The sequence below is a fragment of the Rattus rattus genome, chromosome 12, assembly GCF_011064425.1.
Source record: "Rattus rattus isolate New Zealand chromosome 12, Rrattus_CSIRO_v1, whole genome shotgun sequence".
Taxonomy (NCBI): domain Eukaryota; kingdom Metazoa; phylum Chordata; class Mammalia; order Rodentia; family Muridae; genus Rattus; species Rattus rattus.
The window spans coordinates 19,700,801-19,720,818 of record NC_046165.1 but is presented as its reverse complement, the minus strand read 5'-3'; the positions used below and the strand labels follow the sequence as shown (position 1 = coordinate 19,720,818).

The following is a 20,018-nucleotide window of genomic DNA, read 5'->3' as shown; positions in this document are numbered from 1 at the left end:
AACACGAACAATGCTATAGCTCTTGGTTACTGACATTAATTCCATGGTGAGACGCCTATTGCTGAAGATAAGTACATGCTTAACTACAGAACAAAGAGACTGATCCAAATGCTAATTCCCTGATGGCTAGTAGGATGCTGAAAGATACTATGCAGGCTGCTGAGGAACAGAAGACATCAATGGTCTTCCTTATCACTGAGCTCTGCCTGCTAATTCTGACCTGCCAGGAAAGATATGACTACTGGTCTAATAGTGGGAAGACTACTACAAGGTAATTACCCACTTTCTAGTTGGATTTCAGGCTACTCTACATACAGGTGGAAATCTCAAGTCTGGTATTGAAAACTGGACAAAAGACCATGGCTGGAAAGGTCAGAGGTCCTTGGATAGAACCCACTGTTAAGTCTGTTCAATGGTCACGTTGTCAAATTGCACCCTAAATAGTTTGCTTATATTCACAGACCATGCTTGCTCTCAACCTTGCTGAGAGCAGCTTCTTTGGCAACACTCAGCAGTGACTAACTAGTCAAAGTGCTGGGAACCGAAGACTCAGTGCTCAGTCTTTAAAAGGACATTGTTATCATCCCCACCACCACACACACCACACACACCCAGAAAAACATTAATGTTCGAGGATGAGAAGTGTGTGAAATGCTGTCTGTGTTCTGGACATGACATAGCTACTGCAACATAACCTCACAGCAGCTGTGATTACTTGCACAAGATCATGACAGCCCAAAGTCCCCACAGATAAAAGTACTTTCCAAGTCTCACACTGACTGAGATGCTTACCACAACTGACAATTGCTAGGGAATTAAGAAGCCTTCTCTATTGAGGAAAGTACCACCGACAGGTATCCCATTCTTTAGTCGGTAATCTAACACCCATACATATATATGGGTAGCAGTAATAGGACCTAAGTGGCTTATCAAAGAAAAAATAATAGAAACAGATAAGGACATCAAGTTGGAAGAGGGACTTATCAAGAGGGATCTAGAAGGAGTTAGAGGACAAAACTGGGAGTAGATTGATATCTCTTACATGTAGAAAACTCTCAAAAATAAAACAAAATTTATTACTGGATTTTTTTATAGGTGTATTTAATTTTTAATGAATTTTGTTCATTAGAAACTTTTAAGAATTCAGGCTATATAAATTTATGACACAACTTTGAATTTTAGATCCCTAAAGCTGAAAGTGACTCAAGAAACCTAAGCTTTTCTGATGTTATAAAAAAAAACCAAACAAACCATTATTTAAATGTTACGATCATTTTCATTGTAGCAAAACCCATTTAAAGAAATTAGTATACATTTCAAATAATTTAAATATACAAAATTCTTTCTGTAACTCACCCATTATATATACATGTATAATTATCTATATTTATATATCTATGTAGTTATATATTTTAATCTATTTATTTTGTTTTTTTCGAGACAAGGCTTCTGTTTATTTAATTTGTTTATGACTTTCAAGAGTTTCTCTGTAGGCCTAGCTCTCCTGGGCCTTGCTCTATGTAGACCAGGCTATAAACTCAGCTCTGCCTGCCTGTGCCTCCCGAGTGCTAAGAGTAAAGGAATGTACCATCACACCCAGCTTCATTTATACTCTTGAGAAATTCAAATTTAAGACACTAATTACTCATGGCTGTCATTCTCATACAGCTAAGGGATAAGCATTAGTACATAATGATTTAAGATAGAGGACAGTGCTAGCAGATGTCAGAGGAATCCCCTGGAGTTGGAGTTACAGGTGTTAGGAATTTCAGATATGAGTGCTGGAAATGACTCAGATTCTCTGCAAGAGCACATTTATTCTAACTACCAAGCCACCTCTCCAATCCCTTAACTTTTTAATTATATTTTTAAAAAATTGTTATTCTTTGATTTTAAAACATTTTCTAATGTACCTGTTTACTGTGTGTCTGAATCCCTGTGGGTGTACATGTGTACGTAGTCCAGCACTTGACACAGGATGTTCCCAGTCATTCTACACCCCATTTTTGAGACAAAGTTTCCCATTAAACCTAGAACTCATTAATCTGGCTAGATAGAATGGCTGACTTGTGAGCACCAGGTTTCTACCCGTGTCCACCTCCCCAATGTTGAGATTACAAGGCTAGAGCAGGCAATAGGTCCTCATGTCTTCCACAAGGACTCCAAAGGTACTTCTGCTTTATATTTATTCTCTGGGGGTTGTGTGTGTGTGTGTGTGTGTGTGTGTGTGTGTGTGTGTGTGTGTGTGTGTGTGTGCGCGCGCGTGCTTATGCTACCTGTGTACAGATGCCACAAAGGTCAGAGGAGGGTGTCAGAACCCCTGAGCTGCAGTTCCATGTGGTTATGATCTGCTGCGTGGGTGTTGTGAATCAAACTTGAGTCATCTGAAGAGCAGTGGTGCTCTTGTCGCTGAGACATCTCTCTAATCTTGCTTTGAGTTTTCCGAGAAAGGGTTGGGGTTTTATTAAGCCAGGCCATCCTCAGATTTCCCATAGACTTTAGCTAACAGGTATTTTGTTTTTCAGTTTGAACTTAAATTTTAAAACTTAAAAATGAGATGCAATGCCTCAATCTTTGTTGTCATCTTCATGTATACTCCCCCCACCTCCATCCAGTTGCCCAATTAACCATTTAATAATGTTTTATTTTGTGCTCCCCCACTCTGCACCCCGAGACAGCACTTCTCTGTTTAACAGCTATAGCTGTCCTGGAACTCCCATTGTAGACCACGCTGGCTCTCCCTCCCCATGCTGGGATTAAAAGTGTGTGCCAACACTTTATTTTATGCTTTTAAACAGCCCTTTTGTGATCCTTTAAAATCCATATATATGCAGTAATATTATTCTTGCATTAGTTTTACATTGAAGTATAATTGAGCATAGAAAATTAAAATGTTCATTGAACGGTCTAGAATAATGGACCAGAAAATAAGGCCATTAGTAAAAGTTAAACTTACTTTTCTCAAAAATGCCTACCCTTTATCCTGAATCCATGTTGTCTTACACTTTTATGTCAGAATCGTTATTTTATAAAATGCTGATGAAAATAATTAGCAAACATTTATTTTATATTCTTCTCTAGGCAAATAACATGTTTTTTAATCAAAAAATTAAAATTTAAATTGTTAAACATTTTGTTCTCTGAAACCCCAAAGTTTTAAAATAATTTAACTATGTCTTGCTTATTTGTTTCAACTTAATTTTCCATTCTTTTAAAAACATTACCAAATTAAAGGACATTTTGACTTTAACAATATTCAAGATCATCAAATGATTTATAACTTAATTCCAAATGTTTATATAATAACTTATTAGGTAAATATAATAGAAACAGTATTTACTCTCATTAAGTGTTGTCAGTAGACGTAACTTCAGCCACTTACTCAATCAACCTTTATAAAATTCAATTTGTCTTTTATTTTTTAAAGTGCTTTATTATAATATATAAAAATATACATCTGAGGTAGAAAAGAGGCAAGAACCATGAAGAACTGTGTGTTGATCAGGCCTCGCTATGAGTAATGAAAAAGATGAAGTTGGTAGAGCGCCCTGGGTTCGGTCCTCAGTTCCAAAAAAAAAAAAAAAAAAAAAGATCCTGAAGTGAAGAAGTGAAGACTATAATAAATGGTGCTGGTGCTAACAAAGCTTCATTCGGAAAAATGTAAGCACTGAGAACAGTACACATCTATCTGAAGTCCTTAGGTGCTGGATGGATGTGTCAGTGGTGAAAGGGCTCGCTGAGTAGCTGTAAGGATCAGAATTCAGATCTCCCATGCATACATAAAGGTGGGCATGGCAATGTGTGTATAACCTAGTGCTGAGATAAACCACGGGCAGGCAAAACACTCAGGGGGCACTCAGTGCCATCAAAAACAAGGTGGTGATGAACAGAAGACAGCAGACATCAACCAGCGCCCTGTCTTGAAACACATATGTGCATACACACACTGTTCTCACGGGGTCCACACACTTGGTGATATTTAAAGCAGTTGTATATAACTCACTATTTCCTAGAAAATAAACAGAAATACTACTTGTCACTGAAACCATCATTCTAAAAGGATAAATTATTTTAAATATGTCCACATTAACACTTCTCAGAAAAAAATTATTAAAGTTCTACCTAATACAGATACATAAATGTTTTAAATGATCAGATTCTTTTTAACTCTCAGAAAAGGTCCTTTTTCCTTTTTAGGTTTTGTTTTGTTTTGTTTTTTAAGACAGGTTTCTCTGTTTAGCCCTATCTGTCCTGGAACTCACTGTGTAGTCCAGGCTGGCCTTGCGCAGAGATCTGCCTGCCTCTGCCTCCAGAGTGCTGGGATTAAAGGCGGGTGCCACAACCACCTGAATCAAAAAGGTCTTAAGGTAAAAGATGCAGACTTCGATCTCACATCTGGAGCTGCGAGCAAGGGGTGGGGCTTCTTTAAAGTGCTCAAAAGCCTGAGTGTAGTCTCCGGCATCAATGAACAAAAGCCCTGACTTTAAAAGACAACTCTACTATCAGGAATCCCTACTTTACAGAATAATCTCCCTGTGCTAACATCTTCCCCTCTTAACTAGATTACTGCAGGGTTCCAGCTGAGCGTGTTTCTAAGACCAATGAGATCTAATCTCTATAGCTCTATAAACCCGCTCCTAGCGACCTTCAGTTGTGCTGGCAGGGGATTCACTTATAGTGAGGCACAGCAGCCTCGGGTGGTCAGAGAACTCATCTGACTATAACTTAAAACTCCAGAAAGGCATCTTCGCCTCCCATTCACATATGACTAATTATTTTGATATAAAAGCAAGAACAAATAGTTATGTCTTTATAATGTCTTAAAGAATCCAAAGAGCAAAAAAGTTTACCCCAAGCCGCACCACACATATCTCCTTTCCCTGCTGCTCTTTGGAGATAACTTGCAGGATAAAGTACTTCCCACATAAGCATGAGGGCAAGAGCTCAAACCTCTAGTTCCCATGCAAATGCCAGGAAAGCGTGACTGTTCAGCTGTATCCCGGCATCAAAGGGGTCCTTATATCAAGCTGAGCTCAGGGAGAGTCACTGCCTCAATACAAAATGAGAGCAGTCAACAAAGAGACATTAGACCTCACTCTCTGGTCTCCACATGCACATGAGTACACATGCAGCATACCCACAGACAATGTAAAAAAAAAATCATACAATGTAAAAATGATGCACACATACAATACACTGAAGATATTTCTGGGCTCTTAAAAGACAATTCAAGTGCACATTCCTTTAATCCCAGCACTTGGAAGGCAGAGGCAAATGGATCTCTGTGAGGTCAATGCCAGCCTGGCCCACACGATGCATTCTAGGACAGCCAGAGCTACATAGCAAGTCCCTGTTTCAAAAAAAAAAAAAAAAAAACAACCAAAATGACAATTCCAAGCATATAGATTACGATGATATCACAAGGACTCTAAGAGCTAGAGCCTCATATCATCACTTAAACCAGTGACAGCAGTCTAGTGAGGAGTTTGTAAGACAGAGGTGCTCCTCTAGAACCCATCCTGCTGGGACTGGAAACTAGTAGGTAAAGGATAAACAAAAGGGGTGGGCAACAACAGAACTACACTTTCTCTACATCTACCTTATATGCATTCTACTAACTCAGACTGTGTCCTGGGCCAGATAAAAGAGTAGACAGTAGAAAGAGTGGTGGTTTATCTAGTGTCAATTTTGGGATTTTTGCCTCCTTTAAAAAATACAGGAATAAGGATATGTTTTCATTCTAATCCTAGGTGTGACCATATGGGACATTTCGAAGCAGCTCACTATGATCTGCTTCATGCTCTAGCAGAGGCATGACTTTGCCAGCTGCAGATGGTTTCTGCAATTGTGTGACATTTGGAATTCTGGGACCTTATCAGAGGGTATATAAATGATAGGACACCAAGAGATGGGGATGGTGGTTGCTCAGGGGGTTGGCTATGATTTGTTAGTAGTTGTGCTCAAAGAAGAAACAAGAAATTAGATTCAGGTATCCATCTATCTCTGTCTCTCTCCACTATCCTTTTTCTTTCCTATATAGTAATGGGGGGGTGGGGAGCGCGTAAAACTGAGAGGGAGAGGGGGAAGAATGGAAAAAGAACCTACAAAGTAGCAAAGACCAGCTCTTTAACCTCCGTAAAAGGAATGTAGAACATGTTCAAGTTAATATATCTTAAAGTCAATCTGGTGTCAAATTTTATATATATTATATTCTATATTATATTCTATACAGATTACCCAAGAAAATATTTTATTTTTGTGGGCACAAACTTGCACTCAAAATATTCTACCTTCTGTTAAAGCACAGGAAAATAATTTATATTGAAACAAGAAAATACTAACCAATTAAATCTGAACTCTTAATTCTTTTATACTTACAGCTTCTGCTTCCGCTCTTGTCTTGAATGTAATTATTGCATGAAGTGAAGAGTCATCAATCTGACAATCCTCGATTTCACCATATTGCTGTAAATTAACAAATTATTTCCTAAAAGTGTTTCAAAACATCTAAAGACCCCAATGGCATTATAAGAGTAATAAACATAATCCAGAATTCATAATAACCCTCATCATGAGACGAATAATTCATTATACTCAGTCCTATCTTCCAATCTCAGCTCTAATCCTATGCTTTCCAGAACTAGCAACATTCGACTCTATTATACAGTTACAATGAATGAACAATGGTTAGTCTTATTACTCCAACCTCAGAGCAAGGTAAATTTGTTCTCAACCATCAGAACAAACTATGAGATTCTAGAATCATTTCCAATAAAAGGAAGAAAAGATTCAGAGAATTTAAGCAATTTTTCTAGTCAAGCAAATTACCAAAATGAAGGTACAGGACATTTACCATACGAGTTTAACTTTGACTACAATGGGTTCATTTACTATGCGCTTCACTATGGCAAACACAATTTAGAACCCTTAAATTTAGGTAAGCATAATGCATTATGCCTGATCGGATTTTTGTAAACAGCAATTTTACCACACAAGAATTGGTCTTTAATATATTATTAATATTTTTCCTTCTCATTCCATAGTAAAACTACAACCATACACTAATTAAAACAAATTTAAACTTGAACAAGTTATTTAATCTCTTCAAGGTTTTATTTCCTCATCTCTAAAATAGAAACAATAAAGTTTTCATTTTCACATCTGTAAATTGGGCACAATAAAGGTTTTGGTGTCAATTTGACTACATCGGTAATTAACTAAAACTGAATGGCTGGTCACACCTGTGAGGAAATTATTAATTAAATTATTGAGGTGGGAATATACTTCTTTCACCCCGATATTTTGTGTGAAGCTGACCTTTAATCTAGACCACAGCTTCTGCTGACAGCCTATACAAAGCACATGAAAGAAGCAAGTTGGCTCTCTCTGCCTAGTGGCTATCACTCTCCTTTCCTGGAATGAGCAGTCTTTTTCTTTAGGATTCCAGTGTATCCTGAAGACCAGCTAAGACACCCAGCACTGTGACCTGAACAACTACTAGACCCCCCCCATCCCTCCCCACCTCCTCTCTCAGCCTTAGTCAGACCACTCTAATAAATCTCCTCTTTCTCCCCCTCTCCCTTTCTCTCCTCCCTCTCGCTCTCTCCCCCTTCCTCTGTGTGTGTGTGTGTATCTCTGTACATAAAATCATTATAACTTCTGTTCCTCTAGAGAAGCCTGACCAAATCAGTGTTAATTCAAATTATTCCTAATATTCCCTTAAGTTTTAGCTGTTTTTATTACTGATCTCCCTAGATAAAAATTTAAAAGCATTTTGCTAACCACAGTTGTTCTAAGCTCCTGTGCTCAGAAGATAAAAAGCTAAATTTTGTAGTGCACTCCTGTTTAACACTCACACTTTCGTGTGTAAATACTCGTGCTAGTATTGTTCAACTACTAACTTTGAGTAGAGCTCAAAGTCTTTGCTTATGAAACAATTTCCATACTAAGTTTCTGAATATTTATTTGTCAAGCCTCGTAGTCTCAGCAAAACACAATTCCAATGAACTCAGCTTGTTTGGATTATTTCCACAACTGATTGCTCCCCTAAGTAGGTGAGTACCTGTATGCACGGCACTTAAGTGTCTGGATCTCCCTTCCTTTGCAGAAGTGGGAGCAGAGCGGAGAGAGCTGGACTTTATCTCCAAGCACCTTTCTAGTTCTCATTCTCTGTTCCTCTGAATCCAACAAGCACAGGGCTCCAGACTACCCAGCCTTAAGTATTAACCGCTTTAGTTACTTCTTACACATCAATCATTCCTTTTATAGCTTCCTTCTGTTTGGATAGAGCATGGACTATAAGCTGGGAGTGAGTGTCAAACACTGAGATATAAACTTCTAAAAGATGAAATCACCTTAAACCACTTACAGGGTAACCTACCCTAGTTCTCCACTTCAGGTTTACTAATTGTTGAACCTGCCTCACTCATCTCTGTATCACATGCCAGAGGTAAACATCTTCCTGAGTCCCTGAGCCCGGTGTTTAATAAGCTACAGTTTATCTATCTTAACTGGTGTGTGTCAAACCAATGTATCTACAAGAAGTAGAGTAAAGAGCTGATGACTCTTCCTTTCTGAAGTATGACCATCGAACACCCAAGGTCACAGCGATGCTCAGTAACTTACGGTCAGGATGACACTACAAATGAAATAGGTAAGATCAATGCGTAAGGTGGGCATAACGTCCACTCTGTACATTACTCTAATGTAGCCCAGGAGGCCAAATAAAAAACGGATGATTAGGGGCTAGAATCTGCTTCTCTTCCAAGCCATTCTATTGCCATTAGATAAACTCTCTTAAATTGTATCCTTGCTCTTAATAAGGCAACTTCTATATATCATGTATCATAAGTAGATCTTGTTTCAGTACTATTCAACTCTATCAAGAGTGCAATATTTACGAAACTTCATTTTCATATTTAAAAATCCGAATGTTCGATATAAAATGCCAATTTTTCCTTAAATTATCAACATAAACCTACTCTTAAGGTTCCTCTCTAAAACAATAAAGTTTAAATCATAGTATTTAAAGGCATATCTAGTTTAAGAATTGTAATATTCCAGTCAGTCAGTGAATTTGAGGACAGCCTGATCTACCAAAAAAAAAAAAAATTACGTTTCTCCCAAATAAACAAAAAGACCCTGTTTCTATTTTTTAACTAAAAATGAAACATTACTATAGATTAAGGAAACCCTGTGTATCACTAAATTTAAACTACATATGTCATTTTCATAACTTTCTCTGTCCTTTCATCTCTCAGCCTGAGTGACAATCACTAGTGTTATTCACTATATGGTAAGAAAGTACCGCAAAGTGAGGAAGAAGGTCTTCTCTGTCGCTCTCTGTAAACGCAGAGATCTCTAGTGCTCGGGGTCGGTGATCCACTACAGCATGCCCAGGTACACCGCGGCCTCGACCTCGACCCCTGCCCCGTCCATGAGCTGCACCTCGACCTCTCGTATGAATTCCTCTACCTCGGCCAGATGAAAGGATTCCTCTTTTAGCAGCCTAGAAGAGAAAAACACACAGGTCATACAGTGTGGTAGCAGGCACTGAGACCGATAATCTGAGAGGCCTAGCTCTGTGTGAGTTAGAGTTTCAAACTTTGAAATATTTGCACTGATTTTACTTGTTGAGCACACCAAGCTCCAAATCAGGAATACTACAACAGTGTTAGCTCAAGCCAAGTGTTACATCTAGGAAAATGACTCAAACATTTAAGCTTTTGAGATAGTATTTAGAAAATCCCATAGCATTCTAAAATAATTAAATGGACTCTCTGAAAATATTTAAAATATAACAATTTGTAAAAATATTTACAATTTCATTACATTTTGTGTCTCTTTCTACCATGTAGGCTCCAGGGAACAAATTCAAGTCACCAGGTCTGTCAGCAGGCAACGTTACACATTCAGCCACCTTACCCTTCTTCCCTCTCAAACTAAGTTCATGCTCTAAGAACACACGACAAAAAGACTGGTGACTGGATCTCTTAATGAATGCTGGGTACCACTTTAAAAAATCAAGTTAATACAGATTGCAGCATAGCCCACAGAGATAATAAACTTATTTTTATACTTAACTATACTCTAGACTTTCAAGCTTTATCTAATTTTCAAATAAATGCATCTGTTGATTCAGCTGATCTAAGTTTTCACAAATGCATTATTTTGATCACACCATAGACCAAATACAGAAGATTAATACTCTGCTACATAATTTCTTCTGTGTTGTCATTCCTACATTCCACAAACATGCTATAAATACCTGTGTTGGTAGTCATTGACCTCAAATACAATTTAAGGATGTGCAATTCGCACAGTAATTAAAGTGCTTACCATGCAAGCATGAGGACCTAAGGTCAACCCCAAATACCTACATAGAAGTCATAGCACACATCTGTACTCTCAGCAACTGGGGAGACACAGATAGGGAGATGCCTGGGCCTTGCTAGCCAGCCACCCAGACTAGTCAAGTCAATGAGCTCCAGACTCGAGGAACACGTGCCACCTCCAAAATGGAGCTTGAGGGAGGAACACAGCCAATATTTAACTTCTGTCCTCTAGCGTCCACACATGCATTAGCACCTGTTCACACACGCAACGTACACACAAATACATACAAGCCAAACACACAAGCTCAATTCCTAGACAAGTAAATTACTGAGAGTGATTCTTACACAGGACTTGGGTTCAGTTTCAATCACCCACCAAGTGCTTTACAGCCCTAGGGGACCGGATAGCCTCTTGTGGCCTCCATGGATGCAATCCATGCATATAGTATACAAACACACGTGCATACTGGCAAACACTTACTCAAAAATAAAATAAACTGTGGGAGTAACTCATCTGAAATTTAGCAATTAGCTGAATGTGAAGAGTAAACAAAGGGTAGAATCACGAAAGACTCCTTCCACATTTCTAGTCTAGTAACTATATATACAAACTTTACAAGCAAGATAAACACAAAGATGAAGATATATGACATCTAAGTAAGAATATCAAGTCCTAATATTACCAAAATTAAACATAAAATCAAATAACAGTGCTCAATGAAATAAGCCAGGCACAGAAAGACAGGCGCTGTAAGAGTGCATTTACACACTAAATCTAAAACACCAATCTCACAGGAACAGAGGAACGGCTATTAATAAGGACTGTGTTAGCTTGGAAAATGGAGAAATGTTGGTCAGAATATACAACAGAATAAACTGTTCCATCTGCCATGCACATGAAGAACAGTTGATCAAAGTATGTGAAAACAAGAGAAGGAAATTTTTAAATGTATTTTCATAAAAACTTAAGTATGTGAGGTGATAATTACTTTGATAATTCATTCCATAATGTATATACATATATTGAAACATGTTGTATACCATACACAATTAAAATTTTTAAAATAAAGAAAATAATAAATTTAAAAGAAAAAGGTTAACCAGGCGGCAGTACCATACCCCTTTGATCTGAGTGCTTGAAAGGCAGAGTCAAAGGGATCTCTGTGAATTCGAGGCTAGCCTGGTCTACAGAGCGAGTGCCAGGACAATCAGGGCTACACTGTGTAACCCTGACTTCGGAGGGGGTTGGAAGGTGAGGGCATCTAGGATTAAACATATCACAAGTATGTCCTGAAGAGTATTAATGACAAAACAGATGCTCCCTGAAAAGTAACTTTCAGCAGCCTATAATTTGGAGTTTAAACTAAAAGCCTCCAAGAAATCCTATAGTCAAAAAGAATATTGAAATAACCTTTCAAAATGTATTTGATCTTAAAATTTTTGCTCACTAATCTCTATTTTCAATAAAAAATTAATTTGATGAACATATTCTGGTATCTACTATTTAATGCATATGTGAGTATTGTCTGTAAATAAAATTTGAATCATCATAAAATATTGGAAAATACTATTCTATCTTTGGTTGAATTACAACAAGCAAAACATGGAACAGTAATTTTTATGTTATTTACTAAATTATATCAAAAACTTTAAAATATTTCACTTTTTATATCACCAATGACATGGAAAACAACTTTAAAATTAATATAAGAAGCCTAATATTTTGGGTCGAACATAAGGCAAAACAGACCATGTTTCCAGGGAATTAAAGTGCAGGTTTAGGACATTTTACAGCTTTTTCTAACTCTCAGATAAGATGGAGCCTAGGACTCCTGTCCAGCAGATACCAAAAGTTAACTTTTTAATACTTGGACAGCACTAAAAAGATTCTACTGTATTGTAAAGTGAGAAAAAATTGAGTCAACAATGTGATCTCAGCCCTCAGGAGGCAGAGGCCACAGATTTAAGTTCGAGGCCAGCCTGATCTACAGAGAGAGTTCCAGGACAGCCAAGGCTATAGAGAAACCTTGTCTCATAAAATAAGTGAATAAATAAAAATAAAAATAATTTTAAAAAGTATACTCGAATTAAGTAAAAGAACCTAAAATATAAAAAAAAAAATTCTACCTTAAATTATGTCAAGCAATAGTCAATATAGATATTAATATACTTTCATATTTTATAGTATTTTTGCTAAATATTAAACATCCATGGTTTATAACAGAGATCAATTCCACTAGAAGTCTCTCATATAATAACCACATACCTAAATTATAAGTTAGTTTACTTTCTCTTTTAAAGCACCCACAGCACCATCTATAGGCAAATCTTAACTAAGCAAGTTTTCTACAGATGTCCAATGCTGATCTTGGCAGCTCAGCACAACATGCCTGTATGACTATACAAAGACTCTTTCCATACAAACACCTATAAAGCCCTTAATTATATTTAACCCCAAGAAGAAAACAAGAACAAAAACAGAAAGAGGACTAAAATTCAGTAGAAATGGAGGCACCAGGGTGTTTATGCAGAGACAGTGTGTCACAAATTACTTCTCAGGCCAGCACAGTCAGAGGGCCAAAGTTCCAAACTCAATCCCTGAGACTACACAGTAAAAGGAGAGAACCCATTCCCATACTGTCCTCTAACATTCATAATCAAATTAACAAGCAAATATAAAACCTTTTTGAAAACTATTTTCTCCAATAATTTAGTAAAATCAATTAGCCTCTCTCCTCTCTATCCTAACATACATATACACACACACTAACACACACAGAGGGGAGAGCAGAGACAGAGAGACAGACAGAAAGACAAAGACAGAGACAGATATATATATAGATATATAGATATATATATAGATATGGTAGTCAGTAATTGTTAACTAGAACCAAAAACCATTTTCATGTTTAAGCATAACTACATCTCCTTCTTTCAAGTGAACTGCGCAGCTGTGATAAAACATACTTCAAGCTGTAATTCTGTATATTTTCTCCTAAGTTCGGTGACTTCTTCTCCAGCCTGCATCTTCTTATATAAATCCAATTCTGTGTCAAGCAATTCTTTCTGCATCTGAAAGTCATTAATATTTCAAATAACAATTAATACTCTGAGCTTATGTTAACATTTTCCCCCCCTTTTTGGCACTGGCTAGTTATACAGTCAAGATTCTCCCAGGTTGGCCTCAAAAAAGTCAGGATTTTAGGTTTCTGTCACCATGCCAGTAACATTACTCTAGTCTGTAAGCTTCTTCGTTCTACTTATTCTCATTGATTCCCTAAAGTCCACTGTCTAAATCACAGCCCAGGCACGACTGCATAAATTAATGATGTGGTAATTGTGAAGAAAACCACAGGGCTGATGAGCAACACACACTATGTCTTCATGCAGGTAACACGCATCTGAGCTGTGTGGGTAAGACACAGATGAATGATGGTGGCTCCATACGAGAAGTGGGGTTAGGGATAGTGTACTGGGCGTTGAGGTTTGAGGTGGGGGAGAATCCTATGTATATCTTCTGTGTACTTTCAAACCATGTTAATGTGAGCTATTAAAAATATTAAAGTTAAACTAAACCAGTAAGAATGAGGCCAGGAGAAAGAATCCAAAGCTGAAAACTAACTGAAATGGACCTAACTTTATCCAATTAGTAGTACTTACAAAACAAAATAAAAGTTAACTGACATCATAATCTGATTTAATCTTTAATGGAATATAATTAGTTTGTAAGGAATGTAACTAAAATTTGAATCCAGCGTAAATGTTGTAAACAGCACTTCAACCAATTGTGGAACTATTATGAATGGACTGTGAGTCTGCTTGAATAAATTTATGTTATGTAGCTAAGTTGTCATTATGGAAATTGGCAGTGGAATGAGTTTTAAAAAAGAATAATCGTGTAATTCATATTAAAATTAGAAAAATCAATATGGCTTCATACATATACAGAGATGAAAGATAAATATTATACTACCTGTATTCTATCACTCAACCATCTAAAAATATTGTGGTCATTTGCTTGGATCATCTAGATTGACGTACCTAGTTTTTCTCTTTGCAAATAAAATCCATTCTGGACAATGATTGTAGGTTACTTCCTGTCACTAGATCACTAATTAATTTCAATACATAGTTCTTGGCCACACAGTCATGCAACCATGTCACTTTGTCCTCAAACTACCTTCCCCAAATTATCCATAATCATTTTCTAATAGCTGACTTTATACCTGTAAGAACTAGGACAGTTGTGAATAATCAGATCCTTAACAAACAATATTCTTAAAAAGAATTTTGATATTTTTATTTTAAAGCTCTGCTTTTAAAGATTTATTTGTAACTATTCTGTATTGGTAGTTTGCCTGCATGCATTTCTGTACACTATGTGTGTTCAGTGCACTTGTGGGCCAGAAGAAGGCATCAGATCCTCTTGACCTGGAGTTAGACAAACGTTAGCTGCCAAGTGAGGGAGCTGAACCTAGATCCTCTGATGAGCGACAAGTGCACTTAAGCACTAAGCCATCTCTCCCAACCCATGCCTTCGTAAGTAATCACGTGACTAACAAACCGGAATACCTGAGTCTTTGTTTTTATACTTTTTGGAAGACAGCGTCCAGGAGATGTAGATTTAACCTCATCTTTCAACTTGGTAATATTTTTTGTCAAAATCTCTAATGTTTTCATTATTTCTGCTTTATCTTCAGACTTCATGGTTTTGTTTTTCTCTAGTTTTGAAATTAGCATCTGGCAAATTAAAAAAAAAAAAAAAGACGTTTACAAGACTTACTCCTACTATTGATAAGAAAACAAATACAGTGAAATGGTTAAAACAGAGTTCTCAACCATGCCGACAGACCTTTAGTATATAAAAACAGAAGAACAGACCTGGCCATGCTAACAGCAGCTCAATCACAATCAGTTTACTTTGTCAAGAAATTTACTAATATTTTTCTCAGAGCATAAGTTCTAGACCAGAAAAGTGGAATGGGAGATCACACAGAATTATGTCTTCCTAGTCACAACAGCTTCAGCTTTTTACATAAAGCATTGTGGTTTAATAAGTATATCCAAAATAAGAAAAAAGGCCAATTTTTTTAATCTTAAAGTAAGTTTTTGAGACAGTCTTACTCTGTAGCCTAAGCTGGCTTCAAACTAATCAATTTGACAGCTTCAGCCTCCCCAGATACTGAAATTACAGTTAAGGCAACACTGAAAACCAACAAATATTGTTTCTGTACTTTTACATTGTTCTACCTAACACTCATTACAAAACACAACTAAGAAATGACTTCTAATTAAATGTCATAAATTAGAACTCTCTCAAAAATAGCAGCTAAGAAATATCAGTCACATTAAGTAATATTTTTTAAAATTTACTTTATAATTTATGTGTATGCCTGTGCTCTGAGCAAACAGATGCCTACAGAAGTCAGGAAAGGCTGTCTGATCCCTTATAGCTGGTAACACGTAGTTGTGAGCCACCTGATACTGGTTTAGGAACCCAACAGGTCCTCTGGAATATAAGTAGCAAATACTCTACTTAGCAAATCATTGAGCCATCTCTCAGTGTCCCCATACGTTTTTTTAAATCAATCACATTAAAAGGATAAAAAAGAAAAAAATTAAATTAATTTAGTAATTTAGCCTAGTGTACCAAAATATACATTTCAATAACAAAAATTACTGAGATTTTTTTTCTTGATACTATGTTATTGCAATCTGCTGTGCAATTAACATCTTCACTAGACACACTCCAGATGTGGTTTTTGACTATTCTACTGTATAAAACAGTGAAGTACAAATCAACAAAGAGAAAATGACTTCATTTCATTATGCACTGACCAAAACCTATTGTACAGTCAGTCACAGAGCTAAATGAACTTATTTCATGATGATAACCATACCCATCACTTGATGCAAGTTTCAACTCCAATGCCAATGAATGAATACATAACGTTGATGATTACACTTAGTAACTTTTTCACTTTTACCACTACTAATTATAGTTATGTGCTTCTCACTGTGAATTAAACAGATTAAATTCACTAAAAACAACCACACTAATAATTCTGTCACATTTGATTTTGTCAATTTACCTTCTGTGTTTCAATGTGCTTTTCTAAAATTTCTTGCTTCCTTTTCCTTACATCCTGCTGAAGTTTCAGTGCCTCCTAAAAGAATCAAAACTATTATTTGAGTATAACTAAAGATAGATAAAACATTACATGAAAAAAGCAGTTTTAACTGAAGAATGGCAACAAAAGCCATATTCAACATTTGTGTCTGCAAAGCTTAGACCATGCATACAAGTTTCAAAGATGAACCAGAGGAAACTTCCCTTCATGAAAAATGAGTGTAAAAGAATAATTACTGTGACAGAAGGAAGATCAAACGCTCCAGTCTGACCGTGTGGTAAGCACCTTAACAGACACACAGAGGCATGCACATACCCAATGGAGAGAGCTTCCTGTACACACATCTTATGTTATACTATCTGTGCTTACCTGTTTCTTTTTCTGTGCTTCGTTATTATCAACTGCAGGGGTAGAAACTAGTAAGGTTTTTTGTGCAGCCTTCAAAGCAGCTGGATTGTACACCGTTTTTGTAAGACCAGTAGATGTAGACAACACCTACCAACACAAAGTCAATTTCTTAAAAAAGCGTTATGTATTATACCAATTTCTTAAGTCTTGTTTTCTAAGAAACTCCAACTTTAAAGTATTACTGCCTAAAATTAAATGTTGAGCTAAATGTATTATATAGTTATAATAACTAAATCACAATTCATGTCTTGAAATGAATGGCATGAATGAATAATAAGCCATATAACAAACAAACGAAAATAAACTCCTGGTGAGTTAATACCTATAAAAACAAACAAACAAAAACAGCAAAGCCAAACATGTAAGACAGAAATCGAAGGGAAAAAAGACTATCATTATATTTATGAATAAAGCATAAGAAACTAAACGTCAATGTACAAACGTTTTAGCATGATCTCTGTAATCTGCAGTTCCAAAATAAATGAGGCGGTCATTCTCCATTCCCTACAAGCCATTCTTCCTCCTTGATGTGATCTTAAACTCTCAGACTGAGCTCAGACATAGGACAAGCTAAAGCATTAATCATCTTTCTTTTCTTTCCAATACGAAAATTTTTATTCCTATGACATAAAAACCATATGACTCCACTGAAATTGTTACGTGGTATTAATTACTTAATAAAAAATAAAACAAAATGAAAAAGAACCTGATGTCTTCCTATCTACACTGCAAGGCCCTAGAAAGAACGATCTAGTCTTTCTCTTCTTTGTGATTCTTGAACATAAGTCTTCTTTATGCAGAATTATGAGACTGACTAAAGTAAACTTGAGAGTATCCTCACGTGCTCATCTACAAAATTGGGGGGTTCATCTTCAGTATCTAAAACATAAACCCAAAGCTCTCCCCTTTTTACTTCTTTTATCACTATACTGCTAATATCTAAAACAGTACAATCACACATGATAGATAATAAATATTTTTACACCAAAGCAAGCAAATGATTATAGGTCAAAATGAAAAACCCTTTAAATCGAAGGTTAGGTTTCATAATAACAAGCACAACAATAATAAAATAATAGTAAAGACAGTGCTGACAGACTCAGCTCCATGAGATGAGTGGTTCTTAGAAATGATACCATCAACAGACTCTAGGAAACCTAAGCAAGTAGCCCTGCACATGACTTTCCAGAGAGAAGATACTACTGTGTCTAACATCTGAAGAGTGCCTGAGCTAAAATATGACACAGAAAGATGGAAGACTATCAATTAAAAATAATAACCTATTTTTTTAGATACTAACAGGCTGACATGTGAAGTAGCATAAAAGTAGAAATCTGGAGACCACTTTCTGATCTTTCACCATGAAATTAGAGGACAAAAAAACAAAACAAAAACAAACAACAACAAAAAACCCACATGGGCAACATATTACTCTTAATACTTCTTTTCTGTCTCAGAATCTAAATGAAATAAAAACTATCATTATTCTTGCTTCACAGAGCACAACTTGTTTAAAAAGTAAAGGTATCAAAATTTCACAGGTAATTTTCTTCAAAATAAAACCTGCCAAATATTAGTAATAAACATGAAATACTAACTAAGAGACACTTGATTTCATTAGAAATCAAAATACAGATTTAGTTTATAATTTAAATTTTCAATGATTATTCTGGAATAATTCTGAAGAATTTCTTCAGTGTTACTTTACTATGTCACAAATCGCTAAACTATATTAAAAGAGAGGTTTTAACGTATGAGAGGCACAAGACAGTCTACTTATAAGTTTGAGTATACTGTTTCTTCATGAGAATTCCCTAACAAGTTAAAAGCTACCTACAGAATAAATAACTCAGAATTTTGAGTAACACACTGTTATTTTCCAGCATCAAATACGCATTATAATAAAAATAATTTGTTTAACCTAGCATTCCCCCACCTCAGTGGGTAAGGAACACACACACCTTTTCAAACCATCTTAGCATTTCACATCAGACTAACAAGGGCTGGCTGAAGAGAGTACAGTATCTGTGGAGAACAGAACACTTCCTTGTTTCTACAAGCTGTCTCAGCCCTATCCAGTAATTTCCTTCTGCAAAAACAGGATATATGACAAAAATATTCCACAAAGCCTCAATCTCAAGGATTCCTATGTACGATTAAACAAGTGAGAAAGAACAGTGAAATGATTGCAACTGCACTTCCAACAATGGTGAAATGCAGCCCTATTTCAAAGGTGCCGAGGTGTAGAAGTAAAATATGCTTGGAAATAATAACTGTAGGATTACAAATATTGCTCTTTATTTGAATCTACTTGGTTCTAGACTTGGTAAAGAATGCTAGAATGGTAAAGAATACCCACATTTTTCAAGATTTAAAATTTACCCAGGCCTGCTGGTGAGAGCCTGTAATTGCAGCCCTTGGGAGCTGGAAGCAGTACATTAAAAGTCAGCCTTAACTACATATTAAATTGAAGTACATGGTCAAGGCACTGGATTTGACCGCTAGCAGTGTTTTAAAATGAAAACAGAAGAGGAAGCCAACACATCCAACAGTCAAGATTAAGTTACAAATCATAAGTAAACAAAATATGGACAGAGGCCTTTACAAATAAACACAACACGTGTAGCTTAACTTCTGATGATCTGACTGCACTCACCTACTGTCTCAACTGCTTGCAAGTTTATTTTGAATTCTCTACATATGTAATAATCATGTCATCCACATATAAACAGATTTCTTTCCTTTTTTTCTAATCTTTTTAATGGTTTATTTCATTTTATCACTTTACTGTATTGGTTAGGCCCTAGGGGGGAAAAATTGTATGAAAGTGACTAAATGAAGACCTTGTCTTGTTCCTAATATTGACAGTAGGGGATATTTATTATATCTCAACATTAAGTTTAATGTCAATTCTGGCGGTAGAGGTGCACAAATTCTTCAATAAGGTAGGAAAGTTACTACTTTGCAAAGTACTAAGTATTTCACCAACTATTTTTCTACAAGGTAATCATACAAGGTTTTCCTTTTCCCTAACAATGCTACTGTGGTCAGTTAGACATATTCCTGATACTAAATCATCATGAATTTCTACACTAAATCTTTCCTGAACATGATGTATCATGTATTTTATGTACCAATGGAGATT

The 20,018-nt window shown here is 36.2% G+C and overlaps 1 protein-coding gene across 6 annotated transcripts in view; it reads right to left on the bottom strand.

Moving 5' to 3' along the window:
- Rbm26 (RNA binding motif protein 26) overlaps positions 1–20,018 on the bottom strand; it is an 80,966-nt gene that overhangs the window by 11,563 nt on the left and 49,385 nt on the right. For all 6 annotated transcript variants that reach the window (XM_032917874.1, XM_032917875.1, XM_032917877.1 and 3 more), the window contains 6 exons: positions 16,835–16,960; positions 16,427–16,501; positions 14,907–15,074; positions 13,302–13,406; positions 9,308–9,508; positions 6,379–6,465 (listed from right to left, as the gene is read on the bottom strand). In XM_032917874.1, the coding sequence (XP_032773765.1) occupies positions 6,379–6,465; positions 9,308–9,508; positions 13,302–13,406; positions 14,907–15,074; positions 16,427–16,501; positions 16,835–16,960 (762 nt within the window). The remainder of the gene's footprint in view (positions 1–6,378; positions 6,466–9,307; positions 9,509–13,301; positions 13,407–14,906; positions 15,075–16,426; positions 16,502–16,834; positions 16,961–20,018) is intronic.